A 27853-nucleotide genomic window follows, 5' to 3' on the forward strand; every position below is an offset into this window, starting at 1 on the left:
GACACTGTTGGGGAATGCCACGGATTTATATGCTTCCGTTGGTTTGGACTTTCGAAGACTTTTTCATCACAAAGTCAAATTTTTTCTTTAGCTAAACAAAGTTTTAATTTGATTATTTCCTCTACGGTTTCATACCTCTCTTTCTCCTTTGCACTGATGTCAGGCAGAATCATGTACCTTCGCCTTCCAGCTCACTGTATGTGCATCTATTTTGTCTTCAGCTGGACTAAGTTTATGATGGGTTTCATTTCTAAAAACTGAGTGTTTTCCTTACCAGTTTATTCTCTTTTTAACAGATGAGATGGCCTTTGAATCACCTTCTGATTCCCGTACTGGTATTTCAACAAGGGGTGGATACTGTTTCGAGATGCTGCCTGTCCTCAGATGACTGGGGACTCTGGCACGTGCTCCCGTCTGCAGAGGCGCCCCTCCTCGAGAGGGCACAACGCGGCTTACCGCAGACCGGGCTCCGAGCGGCCGGCCAGGGCCTCACTTCTCGTTCTCTCGTCTTCTTGCTGGAGGACTTCCTTCTCTCTTCTCTACGTCATATCTTCTGGTATGAATTTCAATGTTATACCATGTATTTGTACATTTAAGAAATATCTTTACCTATCCCATTTGAGATCCGAGCAGAAAAGGACAAAAATTTACTCAACCTTTTCATAGAAACATGGAAACTGATTTCTGAAATTTTTCAGGAGTACCGAGCAGATGCAGCCTGGAACTTGCTTGTTTCACGAAATCTTTTTCATACATGCGTTTTCTTCACACCTCACGTATCAGGTCTCTCTATACTGAGACAGTCTTTCACAGGCCCTGTGTTGTTCTGCTTTCTGTTCACTCACCAGTATGTGGATTGTTTTCCAGAAACTGGCCGAATGGTTTCTCCTCAGGTTCTGCTTTCTCACTGTGTGGTCATAGACTTTCCGATCTCAAACAGGACAGACTGCTCCCAGCTCAACAGTCTAGTCATCTGGGGACTGGGGAGGGGCCCAACCATGGGTTCTCAGGCCGGGGAACATAGGTTGTGCGTGCTTCCTCTGTCCCGGGAGAAGCCCATATGCCAGGGCCAGACCACACCACACCAGGGCTGCCCCGAGGCAGAAATGGTTCTTCTCCCAGGCCTTTCTAGATGGTGTGCCCAACAGAAACCCCTCACAAACATGCTCTTCAGCAGGCTCAGTGCTGCTACCTCCCCTGCCCACTTCCACTGATCTCAGCATCTGTGACAATCCGTCACCTGGGAAGTGGCTCCAGGGCCACTGCCACCAACACTGGTACCCAAAGTCTTGGGAACAAAAAGCTAGATCACCGAGCACCTGCCTTATACTGTGAGCACTCGTCCTGTGAGGCCCGGAGAGACTGTCACTCCCAGGCTGTCCGCGACAGGAGAAGGAGAAAAGGCGTGTAGGCCGGTACGTTTGGGATACTTACATTTCAGGCACTTGGATCTTGGGTTTTGCTTATACTAAACTACTTCCCACAAATATAAAAATGATGAATTCATTCAGATGATCTGTTTATCAACATATCTGGAAGGACAGCAAAGCCGAGCAAGCTGGCCCGACTGGGAGGGGATGACTCAATAGCCCCAGGCAGGCTGGTGTCGGGCACAGGACACGCTGCCAGTGCTGTGATCAGGCGTGCTCCTCCCTCTCTTGGCTCTGATGCATCCATCCACGTCGCCCATTTTTCCTGGGCTGCTGTGTATCTGCCAGGTGCCCTTGCAGCTGGGGCGCAGGGCAGGGTGAACAAGACAGCCACAGACTCATTTCCTGATCTCCTGGAGTACTACTCTAATGATGAAAGATCAATGATAAAAAAGTGAACGACTAAACAAGAATATGTCAAATACAGGAAAATATTATGGAAAAAAAAGGAAACAACAAGTAAACAAGGCACCGTCCCCCCCCCCCCCCCGCCCCTAGAAAAAAACCCTAAAAATGTAAGGAGTTAGATGACCAGATTCGGCGCCAGGAGATAAAATGTAACCAGCCACGTGGATGGGGTAGATGGTTCAGGGGGAGAAGAGTGGGCCCAGAAGCCCAAAGGAGAGGAGCTGGACTGTTTTTCAGGTATTTTTGCCCTTCGTTTTACTCATGACGCCTGGGGAAAGGAGCCTGCACTTAATGAGCAACCTAAGGGCAGACTGACTTTTTGACATATCCACAGTATTTTCATTATAAAACCAAGGACAAAATGCTTTTGCAAAGGGAGATAGTGCCTCAAGGTTTTATTCAAAGTACCTGCAAGGCGTACCCTCTTGAAGTACGATCGTGTGCTTAAAACATGCTCAGTAAGACCCTCTGGTGAAAAAATTAAAATTTTGAACACATATACATTAAAAAAAAAATAGAATCTCCACTTGTGCTTACTTTGACTTTTTGCCCAGGATCAACTGCAAAAGCACTTCTGTTTAAGAAAGCATAGTTCAGCCAAAATCCAGTTTTGTTTTTTAGGAACAGAGAAATGGAGGAAAAACCCAAGAAACATCAGGCATTGGGCAAATCCGTGTGAGCATCTCTGTCACTGTCTGATGTAGGCTGGGACTGCCTTCTCCACGACCAGTACCTCCTACAAGACAGCGAGGAGTGCAGGGTGTTCAGCCAGAGATGGGGAGAGGCTGGAAAGGCAAGGAAGGCACAGAAGTGAGATGCACACCGCCCGCACATCAGATTGGCCCTCCAGCGCTGACACTAGCACGGAGCTGCGACAAGCAGTCTGCAGCCAGGGGACTTGGCTTCTGCGATGTGAACATAGCTCTCCCCCTGCAGTCACACCAGACCAAGGATCCAAGAACAGCAGGGTGTGCTTGGCATCTGATCCCTGCTAGGGCCTCTCCCCACTAATCTGCCCTCCTCCCAATTCCAGAGCACAGGCGCGCTCCTAACCGCTGTCACCATTTACTCCCACTTGTTCATCACCCGCTCGGTTCCCCACAGCCTCTGTACTACCACAGAGAAACCAGCAGGGCTGTAACGCCCAGCAGGCAGGCTGACGGACCCAGACAGAGCAGGGCCTGGATGTGCCAGCAGTGCACTAATGGCTAGCTTCCTACTCATCAGGAGGTCCCAGGCAGTGACAGAGGCTGGGACATCCTGGAAAGGACTGGGCCCAAAGCAGCTCATGCAGCAACACTCCGCTGAGTCCCGAGTACAGGCCCCTTAAGTTCCACAGGGACCAGAGCAGCACACATCATCACAGGTCTGAGACAGCCGAGTGACAGTCAGGGTACGGCTCGTCTGCACGGCCGCCTGTCTCGTCGCCGGCCTTCTGCTGCCTGGCCAGTGCCACCTTCAAGGTGGCAGCACCCAGGCGCAAGCCCTGCAAGCAGGAGACAGCCTGCTGGGCTGAGGTGGGGGCCTTGTAGTGAAGGAAGGCCCTGCGCTTTGGCCCCTGCCACGTGAGCCTCTGAGGGACTGCACCCAGTTCTCGGAGGGCTTTCTTCAGCTCACTCACTCGGGCGTCCCGGGGAAGGTTGCCAATGTAAACAGTGTTAGAAGGCCCATCCTCCCCCTGCCCCGAACAGGATTCGGGCTGGTGTGGGTCTTGGGGTCTTCTGACAGTGCTCAGGGGAGGTGGCTGCTGGCTGCCGGTTCCCAGAAGGTGCCGGGGCTCATCCTGAAGGGAGACATCTTTCCCAGCCTGCCTCTCTCGGTAACGAAGGCTTCTGAGTATTGGGATTTTCCCCATCACCTCACAGCTGATCTGAAAAAGGAAAGCAGTTCCAGCTATTCTCCAGGTGTCCAAACTTGGTCAGAAGGGAAGAGAAATCAGAGTCACACAGGGGCCTCTGCCTCCACTCAGGTAAGTAGTCTCTCTGCCGAGCTGCCCCAGTGGTCCAACCTAAGCCCTTTGAGAAGGAGGACCCCTCTGCCTTGATCAGTTACTCTGACCCAGCCCCCATGCTGCCCCAGCTTAAATGAATATGGGATCCCCAGAGCCACTCTGGATTGTCACCTCTGGACTATGCCTGACATGCCATGGCAGCTGGCAGGAAGGGAACGGTTTTCTCTACACTCCTAGAGGCCCAGGAAGCAGAAAACCAAAGGCCTCCTATGCAGAAAGGACAGTAGTAAGTACAGTTACTGGAAGGAGGGTTACATGGTCACAAGTGGCAATGCCCCTGGTAACCTCCAGAATAATTGGGTTTTCTGCCTCTATGCCTGCCCCCGTCTCCCGACTTATGCCTTTGGGTGGGATGGGATCTTTAACAGGGCCACCTGGGCCGCCTCCTTCTCCCCATCTTCACTGGAGGTGCATTTCTCAGGGACCAAATCTTTCAAGGTGTCACTGAAAATGCAGAAACAAGGCAAATCTGAAAGAGCACTACTTTTGAAAAACAATTTCTAGCAACAGGTCACCAAGCTACAAGGTAACACTATTTATAACGTTAAGTCTCAATGAACAGGATTCCTATACAAAGGACATGTTTGGTTTTTTGGGAACCGGCACAACAAAGGAGGCAGTAGAAGAACCCCAATACATGAGGTGGTTTCCGGTCCTCGAGAACTGGGATTGACAAGCGGGGCCTGCATGCATGCACAGGAGCTGCCTCGATCCAGCTTGCAGTGTGGAGGCTGATGGTCCCGGCCCGGTGTGGCCGCCGCACACGGTGCAGCCCTGTGGGTTAGGCTGGACCTGGACAGCGCAGCCCAGGGCAGAACCGGTCTTCTGTCACTTGAGGAATCACACGGCAGAAAAGATACAGAAACACACTGTTTAAGTCCTTCTTAGCGATCCTCATTCTTTAGAGATGCTTTCCGTCCTTCTTTAGGGCACAAAGCCTGAAACTGGTCAATTACCAAAAGGCAGGCAATGGTCCAAACATGGGACTTCCCACAAACATGGGTAAATCAGAATAAAGATCAGCATAGGAGTTAGGTAAAACTTCCCTCTAAAAATAAATAGTTCAACTAGTAACAATGTTCTCGTTGTATTCAGAATCCTATGTAACTAAAGTAATGGTTCTTATCCTTGCCAGGGTGTCAGAGACCTTTGAGAAAAGCTGGGTTTCCTTCCCAGGACGAGTCCCCAGCAATTTTGTGTGCAATTTCCCAAACTCTATTCACAGATCTCCAAACCACGAGAGGTACACAGGCCCCAGGTTACGGATCAGTGATTCAGAGGAAGATTCAAAGAAACTCAAACACCTAAGAACAGTCGATTCGAGTACCTTCTCACAAACTTTAAGGCTCCTGATTCTCATTAATTTGAAGATTTTTTTTTTTTTTTTTTGACAGAGAGAGAGACATAGCGAGAGAGGGAACACAAGCAGGGGCAGAGGGAGAAGCAGGCTTCCCGCCGAGCAGGGAGCCCGATGCGGGGCTCGATCCCAGGACCCTGGGATCATGACCTGAGTGGAAGGCAGATGCTTAATAACTGAGCCACCCAGGCACTCCCCCTCATTAATTTAGTACCTGGTTCTCTCTCCTAGCACTAAGTGGACAATACTCTCCACCTTGGCACAGCCTTTCCACTGGGTCAGAGCCCTCTCCAAATGGACAGTACCCTTGCTCCCAAGCACAGCCACATCAGAAGCCTCTGCAGGTGGCACTTGTCTACTGGGGTCTTCAGAGTAGCACACAAATGCCTGGCTGCCATAGACTTCTTAAAGAAAGACCTGCTCCTTCTAATGTTTCCCATTATTGAGACGCAGAGAAACAAACAAAAACCATGTCTGTGCCCTGGAGATATGTAGGAGATGTAGCTACTCTTCTAATCAAAAGGAAGTTTTCTTCCACTTGACCCTCTGCAGTTCTTCCGAACTGATTCATCCAAAGATGACTAAGCTCATGGGCCAGTACCCTAAGAGGCTCTGGTCCCAAAGAATCCTGAAGATGATCTAAGAAGCCAACCAACTCCTTCCCACACCCCCATTCCACCTTCTCAAAGAGTTCAGATTCTTGTGTCCTTCCAGAGTATTTCAAAACAGATTTAAACTGGTCATAATTAGATTATTTTTGTTTTAAGTAGGCTCCATGCCCAGCGTGGAGCCCAACTCGGGGCTCAAACTCACAACCCTGAGATCACAACCTGCACTGAGACCAAGGGTGGGATGCTTAACTAAGCCACCCAGGTGCCCCTAAAACGGTCATAATTAGACTCTTAAGGATATCTTAAATTACTACATCTAGTACTTAGAAAGGACGATCAGATTTAAAATTGTAATTACAATCAGAGGAACCATGTGACTACATTCTTTTATGGAAGAACTGAATGTCATCCCCTTGCGACACCAGCAGACAGGAGCAGTGAGGACAAACTCCCTGGTAAACACATCACACTTCCTCCAGCTCCCGCTCGGAGCTGTCTTGGCTGGGGGACCACCCCAAGTACTAAAACTCCCATGTGCTTCCGCCTGGTAGAACCACAGGGTGTCCTCAGGCCAAAGCAAGTGTTCTCAGGAAACCCAGTCCACAGGGCAAGGCTCCACACTTTAAAATCCATTTAAAACATGTCACGTGAAGCAAAAATACATCCTTCTCTGCACATCACAGGGAGCTACTTTATCCTGAGCTGGCACATGGACAAACTATAATCAGCTGAATAACAAGAATGTTTTAACCATGTACAGATTATGAACCAAGTCTACAGCACCATCACACTGACTGACACACACATATACACACACACACGGATCTTTAGAAATGGAAATGGCCAAATGCGTCACTTTTACATAAAATTGCTCATCTCAAGAGCAGGATGTTTTTTTGGGTAAGGAAAGACAAAGCTTAATGTCATCTCATGCTTCTGCACCCTCAAGTTCTAAATGGAAAAACCTCCCTGTCTACACTTTCTCAGCTGTTTGCCATTTCTGTGCTCCTTGTGGAGTGGCTTGGGCTGATGGAGGTCCCACAGCCACACAGAGGCCTCTGTGCACCAGCTGGACGGGCTGGCTTCACACTCAGGACAGTTCGCGGCAGGGCTATGCTGTTTTTCCTGGCTAGCAATTAGGAACATTTGTTATGTCTGTAAGAGTGCCATGTGAAATGAAAGATTTTGCCCGTTAATCAAACATAAAAAAATATTTCTGCTTTTCTCTAACCATTCCATTAAATAGTATAGAGCAAATTTGATTTTCTTTTATGCGCTACAACCACTCTTCTCTGATGTTTACAGATGTCACTTATAAATATACATTCTCTGTAAAGATTAAATGAAAAATCCTATCCCCTAGAAATACATGCTAAACCCAATACAGATCAGAAATCTCACTCTCAAGGCACCTGTGGCCAACCCAGGAAGAGACCCCAGTTCTAATCTCGCCTCCACTACCCACTGGCTTTGTTGCTTTTCCTGGCTCTCACTTTACCTGCCCGGAAGAAACAGAGACTGGGAGGGATGGCCTTTAGAATCCCTCTCATTCTACAATGCCAGGACACGTTTGGGCAGCTGCTGACAAACAGGAACACCGTCAGTATTTCTAACGTGAAACACAACTTCCACAGAAATTACCAGTTGTCTTGCATGAGACGAATGTATATCATTCACTGATCGAAAATACTTTTAGATACGGCACTTTCCAATGACCAAGGCGAAATCATTCGATCGAGTAAGCATGCAAGGATACAGGAGAGTCAGTGAATGCACGGTCTTCCAGATGTCATTCATGTCTTGCAGGATTTGTTTGCTTTCCAATTAGTGTCTCTTAAGGATAAGAGGGCTCATTTAAGACATCTTCTTGCACAGAGCTGATCAAAAGTGTCATTTACTAATACAAAAGCCCCCATAGCGTTAGTCCTTTACAATTATGCTTTTACTGTGGGTGCTGAAGGACCAGCAGGGCAACGACCACACACCATCACTGCTTCAGACCACGCCAACAGTCAAGCAGATGGTGCTATTTGGGAGTGGCCATGGAAGTCACTAAGAAAAACTATTTATTTTCTGGTATACATGATCATCTTAAAACCTTTGCCACAACAAGATGCCAGCTTCCATCTGCAAACCACAGCTCCTGCCTATCCTATGCTCTTCAGGGGGAGGGGGGGGCAGCGTAACAGACAGGCCCACAAGAGCAGTGAGGTCCCCTCCTGCTGGGCCAGTTCAGAGCTGAGTGTGGGACGAGTTCATGCCCGGCAGCTCTAGGCTCAGTTCCACACCCAAGTGTCTGCCACATGGGGACGAGTGGCCCATGTGGCCCGCCTCACATACAGACATATGCTTTGCACAAGCAACTTGAACAGTCCAGTGTCACTGCCATGCACAAGCACATGACTTCTAAGAAATGGCACACATTTAACTATCTTGCATCTTGGATTCTCGTTTTTACCACTTAGGAGTGTGCAGAGAATGGAGGCTCCTTGTGGAACTGGAGGCAAACACACCTGGGAAGAAGGCTGCCCTTGGAAAATGGTTTCAAATGTCCTGTTTTCTCTACTGAATAGTGTTGACTATAAAAAGTGTATATTTTCTGTGGGAAATTTAGAAAACAATGAAAAGAAATCTGAATTCCCAGCTTGCAGAGATAACTACTGTTAATATTCGGATACACTTCCACCTTTTTTTTGGGGGGGGGAGGGGGTAGAGAGAGAAGGAGACAGAGAATCCCAAGCAGGCTCCACCCCCAGCATAGAGCCCAAAGGGAGGGTCGATCCCACGACCCTGCGGTCATGACCTGAGCCCAAAGGAGGAGGCGATGCTTAACCGACTGAGCCACCCAGGCACCCCTCCATCTTTTTTCTATGCACGTTTCAGCATAATGAATACAAAATGATATACCAAACATGTATAAATTTATACTGTTTTTTTCCACTTAATATTGATTACACCATAAACATTTTCTCATGCCATTAAATACTCTTTAAAAAGGCTGTATGCACTTAAATTACAGGGTTGCAACACTTTAAGGCACTACATTATACTGGATACACATGCATCTCTATCTAAATTTGTTAAGTATTTTTCTAGGACAGATTCCTAGAAGTTCAAGTATTGGGTCAAATATAGTGAATCTCTATGGAAGTTATCAGCCTTTCTAACTTGCTGGCCCAGTTGTGGGTAGGTGTCAGATCACATTTGGCTGTCACTTCCAGACAACGCTGATATATGGGGTTGGAAAGCGAGTGTCAACGTCCCAGAATGGCTGTTTCTCACAGAAGTCCTTTTCCCAAACTCTTTTTCTCAGGGCATCTGTCATTCTCAGCAAGTAAATCAACAGGGCATGGTGACCATCTGGGGACAACCTTCCCAAACAGCTGTGGACGCTACAAACTTGCTTCTTTGAGTCTATATACAAAGAATAACCCGGGCAGGATCCCATCCCTTAGCAAGGAGAAGATAATTCAGACAGGCAGACATCCAGATTTGGGTCAATGGTGTCACACTGCTCTCCTCTGTAATCAGTGATGGCACCTTTCCCACAGTTACTGTGGGGAGCAAGGGGGTCAGGAAGCAGACCTTTGATGTGTGGCTCTGGTGGCAAGGAGCAGTCTCATGGGTGCCCTGGGTCTCTCTGGGGCTGCAGCCACACCCCGCTGCCTGACCATGTCTCCAGGGCATTCTTAAAATAAGTATTTCACCTTCCCTCGGCCTCATTCTAGCTCAGCAGAAAGTAATAAAAGAGGTATGGGTCTCGGCTGTCCAGAGGCTCAGCCCAGTGGGGCTGTGTGTTCGGGAAAGCCCGGCGCCTTCGCCTTCCCCGAGCAGAGGGCTCCATTCTGCTGCTGCTTTCCAGGCGCTCACGTGGGTCCAGCAGGCAGCCAGGCTCCCGAGAGGATGCTTCACTGCCCTGTCGTGACTCACCCGACACCTTGCAGCCCTGGGAACTGACTGCGCTGTGGGGGAGCTGCCGAAAGCTAGCTGCTGGGGACTTTGGCCACCATCAATGTACTCCTGCCAGAGCTAAGGGATGCAGGCAAATGGCTCCTGAGCCACTGCAGATCACCTCACACACAGATGTCCACAGGCAGGGACATCTGGATTACTGTCCCAGAGACTGAACCACCACCTGAGCTGAAAGCGCAGCCCAGAGGTTTAGGACACGCCTCAGTGGCCAGGTCTCTTACACCATGCACCAGCCAGGCAGAGATCCTGGGGAAAGCACGTCCTTTCACCAACAGGGTAGACCTCCTGGATTAGGGGGGGCTCTGGGAGTTCTAGGTTCTCAGGGGAGGCAGCTTGTGGATGAAGTGGGGCAGTCACGGCACCTTGTAGCTCAGACATGGCTAAGTCCCCCAGAGTTCTACAGGTCATCAGGTGCACACCAGGTGAGAGGCTGCCCTGAGGGAAAGGAGGACCCCACGTGAACACAGCAGACGCACCTTCTGGAAGGAATGTCTCTTTCTCTTCCACTGAGAGGCAGTAAAGGGCACACGGTGATAACAATGCCACAGAGAGACACAGACAAGGCCCCGTCTTGGCTCAGTAAACCACTCAGAGGATAACTGTAAGGATTCTGCCCGAAGCGACGGCGTCCAGGTACATTTCTCACAATTACTGACTTGCGTTTCACACCTGTGACAGCCACAACGGTGACAATGGCCAAGTTCAGTAGACACTTCGCGTGTACTGCCTGTGAGGTCAGCACTGACAGCACCCCACTTTACAGATAAACAAATGGGGGGCTTGCAGAGGGTGCACCAAGGTCACAGATAGAGTGACTGAGACGTGCTGCTGCAGCTTCTAAGCTCATTCTAAATCACTGCCCCGGGGCTCTGGGGTGGCTCAGTCGTTGAGCGTCTGCCTTTGGCTCAGGTCATGGTCCCAGGGTCCTGGGATTGAGCCCCGCACCAGGCTCCCTGCTCTGCAGGAAGCCTGCTTCTCCCTCTCCCACTCCCCCTGCTTGTGTTCCCTCTCTCACTGTGTCTGTCTCTGTCAGATGAATAATTAAAATCTTTAAAAATAAATAAATAAACCACTGCCCCATCTGGTCTCCTGTCTTTAAAACCACAAGGCACAGGCAGAGAAAAGAAGGGGGGCTGAGGAAGTAGCTATAGGTGGACAGCTGAGTCTGTAGCAGCCTGGTCCCCTGGCGGGGACACCACGCACATCTCTGAGAAGGTGGGACAAAGGCCAGGGAGTCAAATGCTGCACAATCTTTGTGCGGTAAGAACGAGTTAATACATTCTGTATGTATTTCATAACCTTCATCTGAGAGGTCTACAGTGTTCAGAAGGAACTGTGATTCCATATGTTCCAACAAAATACACATGAGGCAAATTCTGGGATTCTACTACCTACACGATAATAAGTCTGTGGGTAGAAAAATCACAGGATATGCCAACGTGTATCAAGGAGTCCATGTGAAATAATACCATACCCTAGCACTGAACGTCCCCCACCCCTCCCCAAATCTTCAGTGGAAGTCAGGGACGGTTTCCCCAATGCGGACGAAAATTCACTCTGGTTGCATAAGTAGCGAGGCCAGAACAAAAGCCCCAGGGGCTGGAGAAAGTCGCTGCTTTCAAATGATTCATGCAAAGGGAGGCCCAGATGTGGAAGAACAAAGAACACAGGGCCCCAAGATAAGAAATGGCATTTTCAAAGTCTGTGATTCTTGCCCAGGCCTCACTAGCGATGGGATGTTCCAGGAAGAGGGCGAGTCGGCTGGGATGTCAACGAACAGCACTGGCCCCGACGGGCTGCACACGGTATGGCCAGCCGTGTTGCTGGCGACTCTGGCTGCTGTGGCTCCTTCCACATAGAGGGAGTCTCTTCACCTCACATGACCAATAACATCATCTGTTGCTATTTTTGTATTTTTATTAAAATTAGCGGGAGGTAACTGACTACTCCCCAAAGCCACACCCTTTCTCCCTCTTCCTGGAGAGACCACCTGGAATCTTCCTAAGGTGGGCTGCAGTCGGCCCTTGGCTATGAAGTGCTGGCCTCCGGAGGACCTGAGGCCTCACTGTGACCAGCCCCTTGTGCAGCCTCCCCAGGCCCATCCCCTCAGCTGTGAGCAAATGCCACCTCGCTCCTGTGACCCACGTAGCAGCATTCACTTAAGGAGAAGCTGTGGACCCGACTTCCAAGGTAAACCCAAGCTCTTACGAAAGACACCAAGGGACATTTGAATATTCAAAAAGGATGCCAATGCCTTCCCCATGGCACTGGGCCTGCACCGGAGAGACCCATCCGCTTGCTTCTGGGTCATGCGTGCCCCTCCTCTCTGCTTTTCCCGGGACTAACCTAGGAGGAGCACAGGCCCCAGGGGGCCCAAACCGCCTGGCTGTGGTGTTTGTGGGAAAGGCCCACTGTGCCGCAGTGTTCCATTTTGGTGTCAACCTTGGAGTTGGATGTTATTGGTTTTCCAGGCCCAAGGGAAGGCTGCTATCCAACTCTGATGATTCACGTTTAAGGAACGGAAGACATGGAACAACGGCTTCAATCCAAACGAAGCACAACTCTCCCTGTTTCCTCAGTAACTCTGGCTGCTTGCCAGCACGGCAGGATCATAACCTATAGGTTGGCCTCTGGGATCGAACTCCTTCTGCAGACTATTGTAATGTGTGCCCCTGACTATTCTGCAGATAGAGGTCACAAAGGCATCAGCTAATGAAAGCTGTGGGTACTGCTTGGAGACCCAGGTCACAGCAAGACAAGCTGGACTTAGAACAGAAAAGCTGATGAGACAGTACGTTGTTGTGGCCAGGATGGTGGGACACAGCTCTCAGAGATGAAACCCGCTGGCAAACAGGGTGTCAAGGCATTGGCCCTCTGAGTGGACTGTTCCTTCTGTCATCTAGAACTGGTGTCTTGCAGCAGAAGATCTTGAACCTGGTTGCTTATCAGAATCCCACAGGTTTGCAAAGGAGATTCTTGGGCCCATGGCTGGAGACCGTGATGCAGGAGCTGAATTTTCAAAAGCTTACGGATGATTCTAATGCACAAACATGCTGGGCCTAGGGAGAGCTGCCATGCCAAAGAATACCACACAAGAGGGGATGCCTCTGAACTACAGGCCATTGCTGGCCACAGGACCCACCTTGCACCACAAGATTCCCGTTGGTTTTGGGCGCTTGCACCCCGTGGCAATGACTCTCGTCGGAGTGAGAATGTAGTCCACTGTTAGGTCGTGGTCTTCAAGCAGCGCTTCAGGTATGTCGATGACCTGGTCAAACAGAAGTGGGTGAGGGGGCTGACAGGGAATGCGGCTCCTGCGCTCAAAGCACTGCACAGTAGAAGCCAAGGGCTCACCAGACCCATGGGGATAAGGCCTCACTGCCACACAGATCCAGCTCTGGCTGATCACCACTCACAGCAGACGTGGAATGAAGGCAGAGACCAGTTTGTCTCCTTCCCTCCCCGCCCACTCTCTCAGGGGGGTGTGGCAGTAGCCTCTGCTTGGCCCGTTCATGGGCAGCACCTGGCAGTCATGGACGATGGTGACCACGGGCGTCCCCTGGCTGACCGCTCCCATTGACACCATCATGGCATATTCCAGATCAGCGTAACCTTCTCCCTTCCCAATTCTCCAGCCTAAGAGACATGCAGAGCATCAGTATCTCAGAAGGAAATGTTTCATTAGGTCACAGCGGAAGCAGAAACTTGGACTCAATATCCCTGGCACCTCCTCGGAAACTTCCACAGTGAGCCCACAGGCAGCCCTCAACAGTGGGGTTCAGGGGCATGCCGACGGCTGCTACATACAGGGGTCAGCACACGCTGTGTGAAGCCTGAGCCTCTCAGATGTGTTACAAAAAGAAACAGAACCTGTGTTTATGTGAGCAGAACTCACATTTAAAAGCAATGAAAGAGTAGTTTTCAAAAACACTAAGAAAAAATTCCTACTAAAACCAAAATCTTTTTAGTCAATTTCTCTTGGAGGGGAAATAAAAATTAAAATCAGGAATACGTGATTTAAGATGACATCGCCTTGTCTTCTGAGAAGTCCAGCAGTCCCTGGAAGAGGGCTGGGTCTGGCAGAGCTAGTCCCATACTGTGTACTCCTAGGTGGGACCCGCGGAAGTTGTAGCTGAAGCTGCATGAGAAGCCACAGAGCACATAAGAATGCAGCAAAACGGAAAACATGACCATGCTTCTGGCTCCCACAAGAACCAATGTATTCCGCCATCAGGAAGGCTGTGACGCTGCAGAAATTCTAACTTCTGCTTAACATCAGCATCAGCATCCTCACCAAGGGCATCACTGCCCATGCATCCTTCTGAGATTCTCATCTGTCATGCTCCTTTTACAATTACCAACCTCCAACCATGTGAGCAAATAAACGTGAGAAAGACAGTGCAGAGGAGAAACGGCAAAGGATAGAACAGTTCACAGACAGAGGCAGGCAGGTGAGCGGCAAACGTGAGCAATGACCGCCTTCCCTCACCATTAAAGGCCAATCAGATGGCACATGAACCACCACCGTTCAATCCTGGATTGGTAAACGTGGAAGTCTGATGATTCTAGTTATTGACGAGGGAATAGGGAGAGACGTGAGGTGTACGGTACTGGGGATGTGAGGTAGGCAACCTTTCTAGTGGGTTATTTGGCAACAGCCACCAGGATTTCAAGTCCACCCTTCGGTTCAACAATTCCTCTGCTGGAGTTATCCCACGGATGGCCCTCGAAGGCACAAAGAAACTCTACCACAAGACTACACCTCACTTTAGTGTGATCTGTAAGGGAAAAGCCAAAACCAAACCCTGGTGACCTCTCAAGTGCCCACCAGTCTGCAAGGATGGGCAAAGACCCTGGCCAGACACCATCTAGCAGGACACCAAGTGGTGTGTGCGCTGCTGCCCCTTCTGGGAAAACAACGAGGACAAACGTAACCTGCACAGAGAATGCAAGGCATGGGCGGACAGGGGCGGACTCATGGGCCATCGCTGTGTATCAACACAAGGAACCGCCAACAGTGGGCATCTGGGAAGAGCACAGGTGGTGTTTTCTGTGCTATTCCAATTTTCTACACGTGTGCATGATGACTTCTGTTGTGTTAATTGGGGGTTATCTGAATGATGACATTTATAGAATACTGTTTTCTTCTTCATATACCCTCAACTAAGAAAGAAAACTCCTGATCTTTTCAAAAGAAGACCTCTTTGTTAACTTCCCACTGCCAAAAGAGTATAACCCCAATCCCGTCCTCTGGCCTCCCAGTCTCTGGAAAGCCAACCCCAACCTACTGAAGGACCATCCTACGTGAACACATTGCCACTTCTGTCCGAAAGTCCTCTCCTGCTCCACCTCTCTCCAAAACACCTAAGCCTGAGGTCACTTCTGAGACGCTGCCCTGCTCAGGGCCTGAGGGCGGCTCTTGGGACCCCACCACCGTCGGTTCTGACGTGTGTGGAGCAACGAGCACACCGTGCCGGAGTACAGCTGCCGTCTGCTCTTCCAGCTCACTGGGGGCCCAAGGCAGTGACCACCCAGGACTGGCCGGACACCTGGCGCACAGCAGGCACCCAGGAAACATGTGCTCATGGGAACCCCTCCCTGATAACACAGATAAAGCGCTGTAACTGGGAATACAGAGAAAGCAAAGAACGAAGCACTCCAGTGTCTCCCGTACTAGCGCAAAGAGCTGGCAAACACCGTGTACTCCAGCTGAAGATATGAAGGTCAGCATTTAAAAACACGACGCTCGGGGTTTGGAATGAATGACTTAAGAGCATCTCTCACCAACCATTTGTTGGAAACCAGAAACCTCTCTTGAAGGAAGATCTTGGCTTTGGCTGGTTAATTTCCAAAGGGATAGTTTTAAGGATAGGCATCTTAGAACAGTCTTTTTCCTCTTGCGGGGGAAGGAGGAGAGAGAATGCTTTCCTAGCAGGGGGCCCAAACCACACTGTGCAGGCGCCAGTCTGCGACAGGCTGGCCTCTCGGGGAACCCACCGAGCCTGTGGCAGTATAAGCAGCAGTATAACCAGATCGTCTCCGAAGAGTCAAGCCAGGCCTGGAATAGAGCAGCGGAGGGGGAAGAGGTCCCAGGGGAACCACAGGGGCCCAAGTCCTGCAGGCGGCTTGGCAGAGGGCAGAGAGCAGCGTGGGACACCCTCCCCCCTCACCTGCCTGAACGGCACAGCACCAGGCCTCCCCAGGCAGGCTCAGGACACCCTGTGTTGCCCAGAGGCTGCTGCTGCCTACCAGAAACAAGCTTTAGAACCTAACGTTTTTCCATTCCCTGGAGATTCTCCAAAACCAACTATTTGCTGACATACTACAAATAAATCCAGCTCCAGTTCCAGGTAGTTTAAGAATAGAGGAAATATCTTTCACCACCTGAAGAGAGATGATCTCACTTTATTTTTCCTAAGAAAAATGAAAATACTATGAAGGTATTGAGTGTGAGGGACTGTGTTCATTCTTCAAAATGAATGAGAGATAGAGTGGTTTCAGAGGACAGACGTGTGTCCGGAAAACTGAGATTACTTACCTTCAGTGTTTAAAAGATGAACAGACCGAGGAAGGTCAACCTGCAGGTCACATCCAGGAATTTCTGATTTTAATCTTACCTTTTTCAGAAACAGCAACGGACCCCACCACAACTAAGTCCACAAGAACCCTGGAATCCAAGCCCACAGGAGTGCTGTAGTTCCTCACGCCCTGTGAACACAGACGTGTGCCTGAATGCTTCTTGGGCAGCGAGCGGCGGCCGCACCTCACAGTTCCCAGGCGAGCAGCACTCAGGGTCTGAATCAACCTCCTGCATGAGGCAAACCCATGCCCTACCACGAACACGCAGCATTGTGGAAATGGCATTTTAGGAAAACCATGGCTCAGAAACCATCTTAGGATAATTTCCCACAGTTTCTTCCCCAGGGAAGATGCCCCTTGGAACTGACAGCACAAATGAGTAAGATGTTAAGTTCACAATACTGAGCAAATCATTTCTTCCCATGAGGCAGAAGAGCACGGTGGTTAAACCACAGGCTCAGGAGTCACACAGAACCAGGTCCAGATCCCTCTTAGCCCCGTGACCTCAAGAGGAGGAAAGCTGACCTTCAGTTTCTTCACCTCTAAGACAGAGGTGCCACCCACTGCCTTGCCGGACTGGTGCTGGAAGGGAAGATCATGGAGGTAGTGCATTTAGCACATTAAGACGTGGTCAGTAAAAGTGTGGGACAGATAATGTATAAAACACTGGGGCTGTTACCTTCACGTGTAGCATCTTCACTTCTGAAAAATTACTTGTTCAACCAAAATGCACTGAAAGTACACACGTTTACACTAACTGAGGCTTGTATTTACAGAGTACGGAGGCTGATATGGTCATGAGTCTCAGATAACAAGGGCTACAGGTCAATCTAAGAGCCAAATTAGGACACTGTACAGACCAGTGCCCGGCACTGGAGGGTCACAGCATGTGGTATCATGCCTCGTCTACAAGTACATGACAAGTCACTTATGGCATCGGTACAGGGGGTTGGTTTGGGGGCTCTCAGCAGTCAGACCACAGTCACAGGCCCACTGTGCCCCATGGTGGGAAGGCCTGTTTTGCTTAATCTCACAATGGCCATGGCAGCTGGCATCTCACACCCACGGCCCACATCCTCAGCCCTGTTTTAATGGGCTTGGTGCCTGGCAGCCTCGGTGAGCAGACACCTGTGCTGAAACTCGATCCATCAGACTTCCGCCTCCCTCCCTCGGTCAGCTTCACCTGCTCTGTTGGCCAGACAGAGTGTGAGCAACCAGGAGTCTCCCTGATTCTCCAAGGTCCTGTTTGATTCAACAAAACCTCAGGTGACAAACATTTCTGTGTGCCCACAGAGGTGGTTACTGGAAGACTCCTGAGTTAGAGAAAAAAAAGACACCGAGACGACACAGGTGGCTGGGACGTACTGGTGGCAGAGGTGTTAAGGGACAAATTCAGAAACTTCTCTGCCAAAAAGCAAGGCCACATCTGAGTCTCCTAGAGTTGACCCACATGGGGGCAGTATCTCTGCCACTAAGCTCTGGCAGCGTAAATAATGACTGCACCATGACCGGCATCTGCACACAGAGGCCCTAAAAGCCTCTCTCCCCTGTGCCATCAAGAAAACGGAAACGTCCTTTTCAGGTTCCAGTGTCTCGTGTGCTGACAGAGCCCGAACTCTGCTGCTCAATCTCTAGTGAAGTTCAGTCACGAGAGCTGGTCCGGCTCTACCCTGGGCCCAGCCACACTTTGAGGGGCACGTGTAAGGGACCAGCCAGTGCCGGCGCATCACAGGGAACTTTTGCCAACACACAACGTGGCAGTCACCTTTCAGAGGGGAGGGGATGCCGTTAAGGGCGACACAGACCACTGCAACCACCACAGGCCCCTGTGATGGACCCTCAGATACATTTGACCTGGACCTCAACCCCAGAAAGAGAACTGCTGGTACCGTCCCAAACCCACAACTCCAGAACCGCTGATCACACTCCCGGCCGGCTCTGGGAAATGTGAGCTCCTGTCTGCAGCCCGCGTCTGCCAACTGTAGACGGTCACACAGTTTGCGTTTTTGAACACCGACCAGAACCATGAATGTCTCTTATTTTTCTAATTTTCCCTTTGCAGTTTTTTCTACATATATTTTATTGTTTTACTTTATTACATGTACTTTTGAAAGCTATACCAAATTCTATTTTTGGAAGAAGACTATCAATAAGTAACAATAAAAATTCAATTTTTCAGTATCAGACTTAAGTGGAAAATCTTTTTTAAAAAGATTAATGCCCTATCTTGATGCCCTATTTTTTATTCCCAATAGATTAGGAATCAAATGACCTACGATCTATTCTAGGACTCTGAAAAAAATCACCAAATTCTATTTTTTTATCTGCAAAATACAAGACAAATGCCACCACAGGGCACCACGATGTAGTATTTATAAACTTAAGTTTTACTACATTGTAAACACTCAAGAAAACCACATCACTGAATTACTAAAACCATCATTCAGAACTGGTGAGGCAATTTCCAATCCAACTATTTTGGAAATTCCTGAGTTCTCAGTTGCTCTGGTGGCACTTAAAAAATGCTATGGGCCACCAGACTATGGCACACGTTAACACCAATCGGGTGCCAGACCACCCGATAACTCATTTTTTCTTCATTTTGAATAGGGAATTTACAATCTGCCAAGTTGGTGCAAAATAGAAACCAGGTGACTCAAATGGAATACATGCATCCATGGTTTTTCTACTTGGCTCCTTTACTAATAGGACTGCTGAATACTTTGCCATCTCCACTCATTTGGCTTTGTGAAAAATGAATTTCAATTTTGTGGTGTATTGTACGCATTCTAACTCACCAGAAGTATCGGCTGAGAACAGCGCTCTCCTTGTGGGCGATGCGGCCTCCTGCACTTACCTGAGAGGTAGCACATTTCCTCAAGATGTCTTTAGTTGCCCCAGGAGGTGGTGTGATCTTATTAAATAACCCCGTTCTCAGTCGTGGTGTTGGGACCAACAATGTTTTTTTGCTCTTTTAAAAAAACACAATCAATAAATTACAAAATTAAACATAGAAAACTTCTTGTGTATATTAGCATTTCAGGGGCAGAAGCAAGTGACTATTATTGGCATCTTTTGGTGTGCGCCAAGGAAATGACTTCTTTGCAAACCCAATTACGCAACGCACGGTGGTCAATCTTACTTGGGGCCACTACTCCACCCCACTTAGGATGAAGAGGCAGTGAGTTGTCAAACTCCTAAATTCTATTTTACTTGCCACTCAAAATCACTACAGATACAAAATGACAATGTAAATCCAAATGAAGGTCTGTTCTCATTAGAATTCCAACCAGAACTTTCCTGTGGCCTCCCCTCCCAGCATCACATACTAGTTACAACGCTTCCTTTTTTTAAGATTTTTTTTTTATTTATTTGAGGGAGAGCAGGAACAGGGGGAGGGACTGAGGGAGAGGGAGGAGAAGACTGCCCACTGGGCAAGGAGCCCGACGCGGGGCTCGATCCCAGGACCCCGGGATCATGACTCGAGCCAAAGGCAGACGCTCAACTGACTGAGCCACCCAGGCGCCCAAAATGCTTTCGTTTGAAACCTGCTTTGCATCATCTCAAGCCTTCATAACCAGTTTGCTATTCAATAAGTCCCAGTCTCAGAGATTAATACTCATTATAATTGCTATTTTGTATTGACCTGAGTCCACAGGCCCCTTTTCCTCTATTTAGTTCCCAAACACCTTGTTGTGAGTCCCAGAGCCCGGATTCGCAAAGTGCACACCCCTGGCCAGCAGGTGCAGCCCCTGGACACCTGTGAGAAATGACCAGAAGCTTGGGGGCAGGCACAGCAATCTGCTTTCACAAGCCTGCCAGGTGATTCTGATGCCCAGGAAAGTTCCAGAACCACTGCTACAGGCATCTCTGCAGACTATGCCGGGGCAGGCCATGAGGCAATTGTAAAATTTTAAAATTTTTGGTGTAAAAAGAGTATATTTTAGTTTTTGTGCAGGAGATGACAGCCTGAGACCAATATAAGACCTGTAAAATCACAGGTTGGCTTACTTAAAGCCACGAGAGAAATATTTCAACACAAGTCATGACCATGTGCTCTTTTCCTTTGGAGTGTAAAAGAGGTTTGGGTTCATTCACAGTCTGAAGATTCCGGTGTACTGCACATTATGATGGTTACTCCCTCTTTTCTGGAACTGCTTGTACTTTAGATCACCTGGGCAGTGGGTGTGCAGACCCACTCAGAGCATCTGATTCAGAACCTGACACCAGCAAGAGATAATTTTCAAAGTTCCCTGGGTGGTGCTAACATGCAGCCAGGGTTGGCAAATGCTGGCCTGGCCAGTGGTTCTTAAAGGAACCATCAGGGGTGTTTATTAAAAAGACTCTAGGGGTGCCTGGGTGGCTCAGTTGATTAAACCTCTGCCTTAGGCTCAGGTCATGATGCCGGGATCAAGCCCTGCATCAGGATTCCTGCTCAGCAGGGAATCTGCTTCTCCCTCTTCCTCCTGCCCCCCACTCACAACTTGTGTGTGCTCTCAAAAAAAAAAAAAAAAAAAAAGCAAAAAAACAAAAACCCCCAATAAAATCTTTAAAAAAAAAAAAAACCAGACTCTAGAAACCTACTGAAGGTCTGGGGTTGAGCCTGGGAAACTGTGTATCCCTAAGCACAGGCCACCGTGTCCCCAGGCATGGACCGTGGCCATGCACATCGGGTTCCCTGCCTATACTTAGGTGTGCCGTGGAGCATGCAGGTTTACCTGCTTCCCAAGTGATTCTCAAACCACTAAAGTTTCCATTTCCAGAAACAGAGAGGATTCTGTAGCCCTACAGCCCAAGGACCACACACGTCTTCATGTCTTTTTCACCACTATATCCCTGTGCCCAGCAGAAAGCCTGGAATACAACAGACTCTCAAAGCCTGGCTTTCTTTCCCCTGAATAAACGGACAGTGAGGACCCTATTCCACCTGCTACCTGGCTGCACTCCTCCCACAGGATGTCCTGACTAATCTCCGACATACTCAAGGCTTTGATTTGTGCTCTGATGGGCTGACAGGTAAGGACCTCATACATGCAGAGAACTGGCTCTGGAGTCACAGTGTGGGTCGGAATCCCAGCTCCACCATTACCAAATGGGGGACTTGGGCAAGTCATTTAACCTCTCCGTGTCTAGCTTATTCCATGTCATATGGCAAACAAGATCACTCCTACAGGGCTGTTGGCTGAATTAAATGAGGTAATATAGTGCAGTGTTTTGACAGAGCTTTGTCCTCACACAAGGCAACCACTCACTTCGGGCTCTTCTCTGCTATTATTTCCTCTAGTTCATTAAAGTGAATTACTGACTGGGAAAATATGGCTGGCAAGAAAGAATGCTTCCAGAAGGGCCCGACTGGGAGGCTCCTATTGGGGCTGAACAGCAATCAGCAAACAATCGGCAAACAAAATCCCCTACGTGCAATCCTTGAAAGAACCAGAGGAGGATCCCTACACCCTCCTTGTTCCCTATAAAATCACTTTCTGGCATTCCCTTCTCCACACAGGCTGCAAGGTGCACTGCGTGACCAAGGCCCCCATGAGCTGTGGGAGAGTGGAGCGGCCCCACAAGGAGTGGTTGGTCGCCTAAGGAGGAACTCTGAAGATCTGGATTCATATCATCAACAGTAACTTGTCTCAACAAAGCAGCAGCAGCTGTTAGGTTAAATCAGTGCTGATATATGGATGTTCCTGCTTGTACAGTTTTGTTTGTATTTAACTTACAGGTTTATTGTGGTTTTACAGCTGCATAAGAGCTATGAACATTTAAATTTATACCAAGTTTTCTGTTTATACTTATTAAACTTAGTGAATTTAAAGCAACCCTCGGGGAGCTTTTTTTTTTTTTTCTCCTTGAACAGGGGCCTAAGTATGTAAGTTAAGAAACACTGTTCTGATTTATAGATTTTGGGGACTCCATCAGATTTCTCACTCATGGGTTATCAAGTATCAAAGAATTATAATATAAAAGTAGCAGAAGGAAATAAACATAACCTTTCCCTTCTGATGAAGCACATTAGATTAAAGAGTGCCTCAAGGTCATCGTTGTGAATGTCCTTTATCTTTGAATTCAGGAAGATTCATGACTTCTGACAAATTAAAGACTTCTGGACTCTTCCTGGAAAAAACAACTCCGAGGGTATATTCTGTGTGGGAGGGAGTCAGAAGTACCATCCTTCTAAATATATGAATTGAACACATTTGCCAGCCACCTGGAGGATGCATTTTATCAGTGGCCCGGGCTCTGGCCCAGGAAAATGGGATTACCTGCAGCGCCAGCAGCCGAACACCTTCCAGTGGTTTATCGGGGTCCACTTTAACTTCCTGCATTCTGGCAAAAACTTCTAGATCTCTGATGTTTTGGCAAGCCAGATAAGAGCCCTAGTTAGGCAAACAGACAGAGTTGCACTTACGTCGAGGACGAAGAAGCGAGCATTTGTCTGGGGAGCGTCAGGGTTGACTTTAATGGTTCTGGCCATTTTGAACGCCTGCAAACGTGGGAAATGCTCAGCAGCATGGGAAGCACCCTGTTTTCGAATGCAATTGCACATTACTGACAGGACAGCATGATTCTGGGCCTACTGCATGCAGGAGCAGATTGGTCTAGCATCTCATTCAGACAGGTGGGGTGCACTAAGTCTGAGACAAGATCTAGGAGTTGCCCAAAGAAGTCTGGGAAAGCAGTCAGGGTAGAAAGGGGCTGAGAAAGCGAGCACCGATTTAATTTTAACCAAAATAAAACATATTCTAAAAAGGTGTAGAAAGTGTATAGTTCTATGAATTTTCACAAAACGAACATACCTGTGTAATAACTGCCTAAAACAGGAGTATGTTACCACTAACCCGGAATTCCCATCCCTCTCCAAGTTGGTTCCTTTTTAAACATTTTTTACTGATTCTGTGCATCTTTCTCTTTTTCCTGTACTTCATGTATATTTCTCTCCCTGGGATAACAAGCACTAAAGCAAAACAAAGTAGCAACAAAAACGTACAAAAATAACAGTTTTTCAAAGGTCCGGGATGGCCTCAGACCCAGCTCAGCTGAGGACCAGAGAAGGGTGGGAGCTTGTTTCCAAGAAGCCATGAATGGGAAGATAAAGTCCAGCCCAAATGGGGGGTGATGGCAAGTAAATAAGCCACACACCCTTTGGGCCGGATAGAGCAACCAGTGTAATTTCAAAAAGCACTTTTGTTTTCCTTGTGGAAAACATGCATGCTGAAATTATGAGCTGTGTATGTTCGCTTGTTCAAGCAAACTTGTTTCCTATGAACAGTGTCATAAACAGACATCTTTGATTATCTTCTATTCTGAACAGTGGGGAGACTGAGGCCTGGAGTCATCCATCAGGGACCAGCGAGGCCTTCCTCTGTACAAAGATGCTGGCCCGGGCCTCCTCTCAGAGGGCATCACTCCTTGCTGTTCTTAAGGGAGCCAATTTTGAGAAAAGGGACCACGACAATAACATGCTTCCAGCCAGGACAAATATCTTACTCCATGTCAAGTGGCAAAACATGACCAACCCACCAACCCTGCACAGAAAGGCAAGAGGCTGTAATGAAGGTTAAGGAACACAAATGAGGGACATCTCAAAATACAAAGGACATGCGGGCCAGTGGTGTGGATTTTGCACTACTACTCACTGTTCACCCAGCTCGGATCCACCATGAAGCAGGACAGTTAACTGCATTACTAACTCTCTCGTTTAGGAATAGCCTGTTTTCCTTTTGAATGCTCCAGGAATGCTTCAGTACCTTGAAGTTGGGAATCCTGTGATGAACAGGCCGGGGAAAATCAGCTAAATTTTGTGATTCCATGTAGTCCCAAATCTGTTCACGAATGTCCTGTTTGGAAACACCTATGGCAACAAGGAGTGGGACTAGTTAACGTGGCAGAAAGGAGTCCTGCCACATGTGCAGGCCACAGGCGCTGCTGGGTGCTTGCTCGAGCGGCGCCCTCAGCACTCCGTCACGCCAGACCAATCCAGGGCGTCTCAGCTCTATGGCGAAAAATCAGGGTTAGTGATAAACTCACAACAATTGCTAAAGTCCAAAAACAGAGTAAATTCAAGACAACCCAGGTGTTTAACCCAGCTCTACTGAGCTATAGGAGCAGCAGAACAAAATGCAAAGCGAGCCAGGTACCCAAGCTTTCCTCGGGTCCTTGCTTGGAAACGCACACTCTGATCAGTCAACGCACTGCAATCCTTGGTCTAATTAGTTTTGACATAGTTATGATTAGTGCATGCAGACTGTAAACCCAGAAAGCCTGCCTTAAACCTAAGCACTTTGTAAACCACCTATTATTTTGGATTACCCATTATAATCCCCTTTATTAGTATAGCAATTTCTTATTCTATACCCAACTTCGGAAGTGCATTTTTTGTCAACAAATATTCTTTAATTTGATTGGAGCAGTTTTAATAAAATTTGCATTAATCATGTGTTCCTCTTGGAGTGGAGAACTATAAAAAGCAGTTTCCAGTTAGGTGGAAAAACATAAAACCAGCAACTTCACAAAGACACATTTTTAAAATATTCACTGAATTTTCATTTCTGTTGGTTCTAAAGGATATCCTCGTACTTGTACAGAAGTCTGTTTCAAATCACTTTACCTACTTGAGCTGTTTTCATAACAATTTGTCATGCGGCCAGCACTGAGAATCATGAGGCAAGGAACTCCTCATGAGGTCATCTCATTGACTGGTAAATTCTCAACACCAACGTGCCCTAACCGCTGGTGAAGAGGAGTGCTACCTACCCTGCACCATCTGGAAGTCCCCGTAGGACACACACGCACAGGGCTTAGGGAATGTGCATCTCCGAAGCTGGTGGTGAAAGACAACCTCTTCAGAGAACCCAATGTGCACTACGGCAAGATGTGAGGTTCTGCATGTACTCTGTGTGACTGGGGCACCTCTCATCACCTGAGTAGGAAGGAGGGGCAGATACAACCCCACAGGTCCTCAGTCTCCCTTCAATGAGTGCAGGATATTGAAAAGCGACCCACGGGAGCAGCCCAGGGCCAGAGACTGCTGGGAATCACCTGGATGGCTGGTGCAGTTGGGCTGGCAGCTGGCTTCTCTCCTCTGAAATGGTGGCTTTGAATCATGTGAATCAATTATATTCTAAAATTTTATTTTTCATAAATGGACTTCGAAAACATGCAGAGGGAACTATATTGACAAGCCTCTCTCCTCGCTGCCTGCTGGGTACCAGCTCTCTTCCCCCAGGGCAATCAGTGTGCCCTTTTTTCCTCATGAATTTTCCCCCAGGTACCTCTGGCCCACACAGAAGACACTCCCTGTCATGTCCTTTCGCTAATGTGGCACACTACACAGCACACAATGCCCTGCACATTGGTACTCTTGCCAAATATCTTGCAGATCAGGCCACATGGTATACAAGAGTACCTCCGTTCTTTTGTGAGGTTGCATGGTATTCCATTGTAGGGACAGGCCAAAATTTACTCAGGAAGTCCCCTTCTGAAGGACAACAGGTGGTTTCCAATCTTGTCACCAAGGTACACTTTGCTGCCCGCCCATTTTACCTCAATTTGTTAACCCTCCACGTGTAGTCTAAGGCATAAGGGCCAAGAGCTGAAGGCTTCCACTGCTTACGCCCTCTGGCTAGGCCTAGATTTCCTCAGCATAGCATGCAGCCCAGTCCCAGAGCCTCTTGGAGCCCACTACAAACGCTTTTTGGGCCTCCTGCCCCTAGCTGTGCTTTAAAGCCATTCCAGATATCAAAACTGCAGATTTGGGTGTGCTTAGGGAACACACATCTGTATGACACAGCCTGAGTAGGCTGACACAGGCAGTTTCCAGCACTTGGCTTGTTCTTTCCTCCTGGGAGCTGTGCACTGAAGGTGTCCGCTGCCAAATCTGCTCAGCTCTCTGTCCCTTCGATAAACCCTCACTCTTCAAGGCTCGGCTTCAGCACCACCTCCAGGAACTACCCCCCCCCCCCCGTTTCTGCTCCACTGCCCGGGGATCCCTCTGTCACAGGGTCACAGGGAGCTCTAGCCTACAATGCCCTGCTGCCCACTTCAGCCTCACCTCCCATCACTCCTCGCTGTGGATTTAAAATGTGGCTCAAGCATAACTGGTCCCTGCTCCCACACACCTGCCCATCTCTTTGTGCCTTTCACACCTTGGTACCTGCTCTCCCTTCAGGTCTGCCTGACACACCACATCCCCCTGGAGGTATTCAGAGAGCTCAGTTACAGGCAGCTATCCCTCCTTTAGGAACCCAGAGCGCCCTGTTTTTTCCAAACACAATTATGTTGATACAACTATAAGGTTAACATATTTATCACTTTCACTAACAACCCATAGGTGCTACAATATTCCCAACACCTTGCAGTATACTGTGTGGGACACAAGAAACATAAGAAATTGTGACCCTTGCTCTGGGGAATCAATTAATCACAAACATCTGAGTGACTCCCACTTAGAAAGCAATAATGGTGATTGGGAGGAGCAGCTAGAGTGAAAGGGCAGGTCCCTGCCCTTGGACGGGTTACAGAAACATGGGAAATGGTTAGGATAATAAAAGGCGACATATATTTGGCTGAAATGCCTGAGCCCTGTTGTGTAATTGCCTATTTACTTCCCTCAACAGGTTGTGGCTCTGTCAGGTCAACTAGGGTCTCACTCATCCTTCCACCTCTCGCTCGGAGTTCAGTCCTGGCATTTGGCAGGCATCTGAATTAGCAGAATCTCTGTACCGAGCTGTTTACATGCTGCACACTTGGTAAGGGCAGTTTACTTATTCCCAGTTGTGGAACCTGGCTTTAACAGGCTCTGGCTCGCCGTGGGCTTCAGCACTGGGGGCTGTCTTTGCCAAGCAATCCCGCAACAATCACCAAAGCTCTTCTCCACAGACGGTGACCTCCTAAAGCCCAGGGGCAACGAAGCAAGTGTTCCCAGCGCCTGGGCAGAGCCTGGCACAGCGAGGCCTCGGAAAGCATTTCAGAGGACAGCGATTAAGCGGCCCGGCGGCTAAGTTAGGTTGGTTTCCAGTCCTGCTCTGCCACCAGCTGTGAGCCGTGGTCCCCGCGCTGCACCGTGGGTATGCTACTGCGGATCTCACAGGTGGTGGTTACGATCGATCGGCACGGGGCCACGGACACCACCATGCGCACGGCAAGTAGTCCTCTCTCTTCTCCCCATTCTCTTCACTCCACCGACAGGGTCGGGCATCAGGGTCCGAGACCGGCGCCGGTTGGACCCCCGAGCCCCGCTCAGTGCCCTCCGCGTCCCCTCCCGCCTGTCCCGTGGTCCCGCCCGTCGGATCCCGGCGGCCCCTCACCCGCCGCCCCCCGCCTGCCCCTCAGGTGGGTCCCTCGCGGCCCCTCACCCGCCTAGTCCTTGGGTAGGTCCCCACCCGCCTCTCCCGCGGGTCCTTACCCGTCTTCAGCTCCATGACCACGCAGTCACTACGCGACGCCTCCAGAAGCCGAATCCGGCGCGGAGTGACGTCACCCGCTC

General features: G+C 49.0%; 1 protein-coding gene across 7 annotated transcripts; it reads right to left on the reverse strand.

Annotated features, from left to right (window-relative positions):
* Nucleotides 1–2218: 2218 nt before the first annotated feature.
* On the reverse strand, nt 2219–27837 carry MTHFSD (methenyltetrahydrofolate synthetase domain containing). 7 transcript variants are annotated; one of them, XM_088027521.1, is made up of 9 exons: nt 27773–27837; nt 24117–24220; nt 22632–22745; nt 19226–19339; nt 16407–16497; nt 13313–13425; nt 12932–13057; nt 3460–3708; nt 2219–2623 (listed from the first exon to the last, which is right to left on the reverse strand). In XM_088027521.1, exons 1-9 carry the CDS (start codon nt 27786–27788, stop codon nt 2603–2605), a joined length of 948 nt encoding a protein of 315 aa, XP_087883647.1. In that variant the 5' UTR covers nt 27789–27837; the 3' UTR covers nt 2219–2602. The 7 variants fall into 7 exon arrangements, with proteins under 7 accessions (XP_087883647.1, XP_027948074.1, XP_027948077.1 ...); XM_028092273.2 differs by having other exon boundaries at nt 2219–3708; XM_028092276.2 differs by lacking the exon at nt 22632–22745 and adding an exon at nt 22778–22891 and having other exon boundaries at nt 2219–3708.
* Nucleotides 27838–27853: the final 16 nt, after the last annotated feature.

This window comes from Eumetopias jubatus, unplaced genomic scaffold (genome assembly GCF_037043125.1).
Source record: "Eumetopias jubatus isolate StellerSeaLion01/CBP00866 unplaced genomic scaffold, mEumJub1_p1.0 scaffold_10, whole genome shotgun sequence".
Classification (NCBI taxonomy): domain Eukaryota; kingdom Metazoa; phylum Chordata; class Mammalia; order Carnivora; family Otariidae; genus Eumetopias; species Eumetopias jubatus.

What these genes read in the sequence shown, in the direction of transcription:
- MTHFSD (XM_028092273.2), bottom strand. An exon ending in CGTTGCTGTTTCTGAAAAAG is followed by an intron (nt 13,426 to 16,406) that starts GTAAGATTAAAA and finishes CATGTCTCTTAG; the next exon opens with GCTGGAGAATTGGGAAGGGA. An exon ending in CCATCGTCCATGACTGCCAG is followed by an intron (nt 13,058 to 13,312) that starts GTGCTGCCCATG and finishes CTGTTTGACCAG; the next exon opens with GTCATCGACATACCTGAAGC.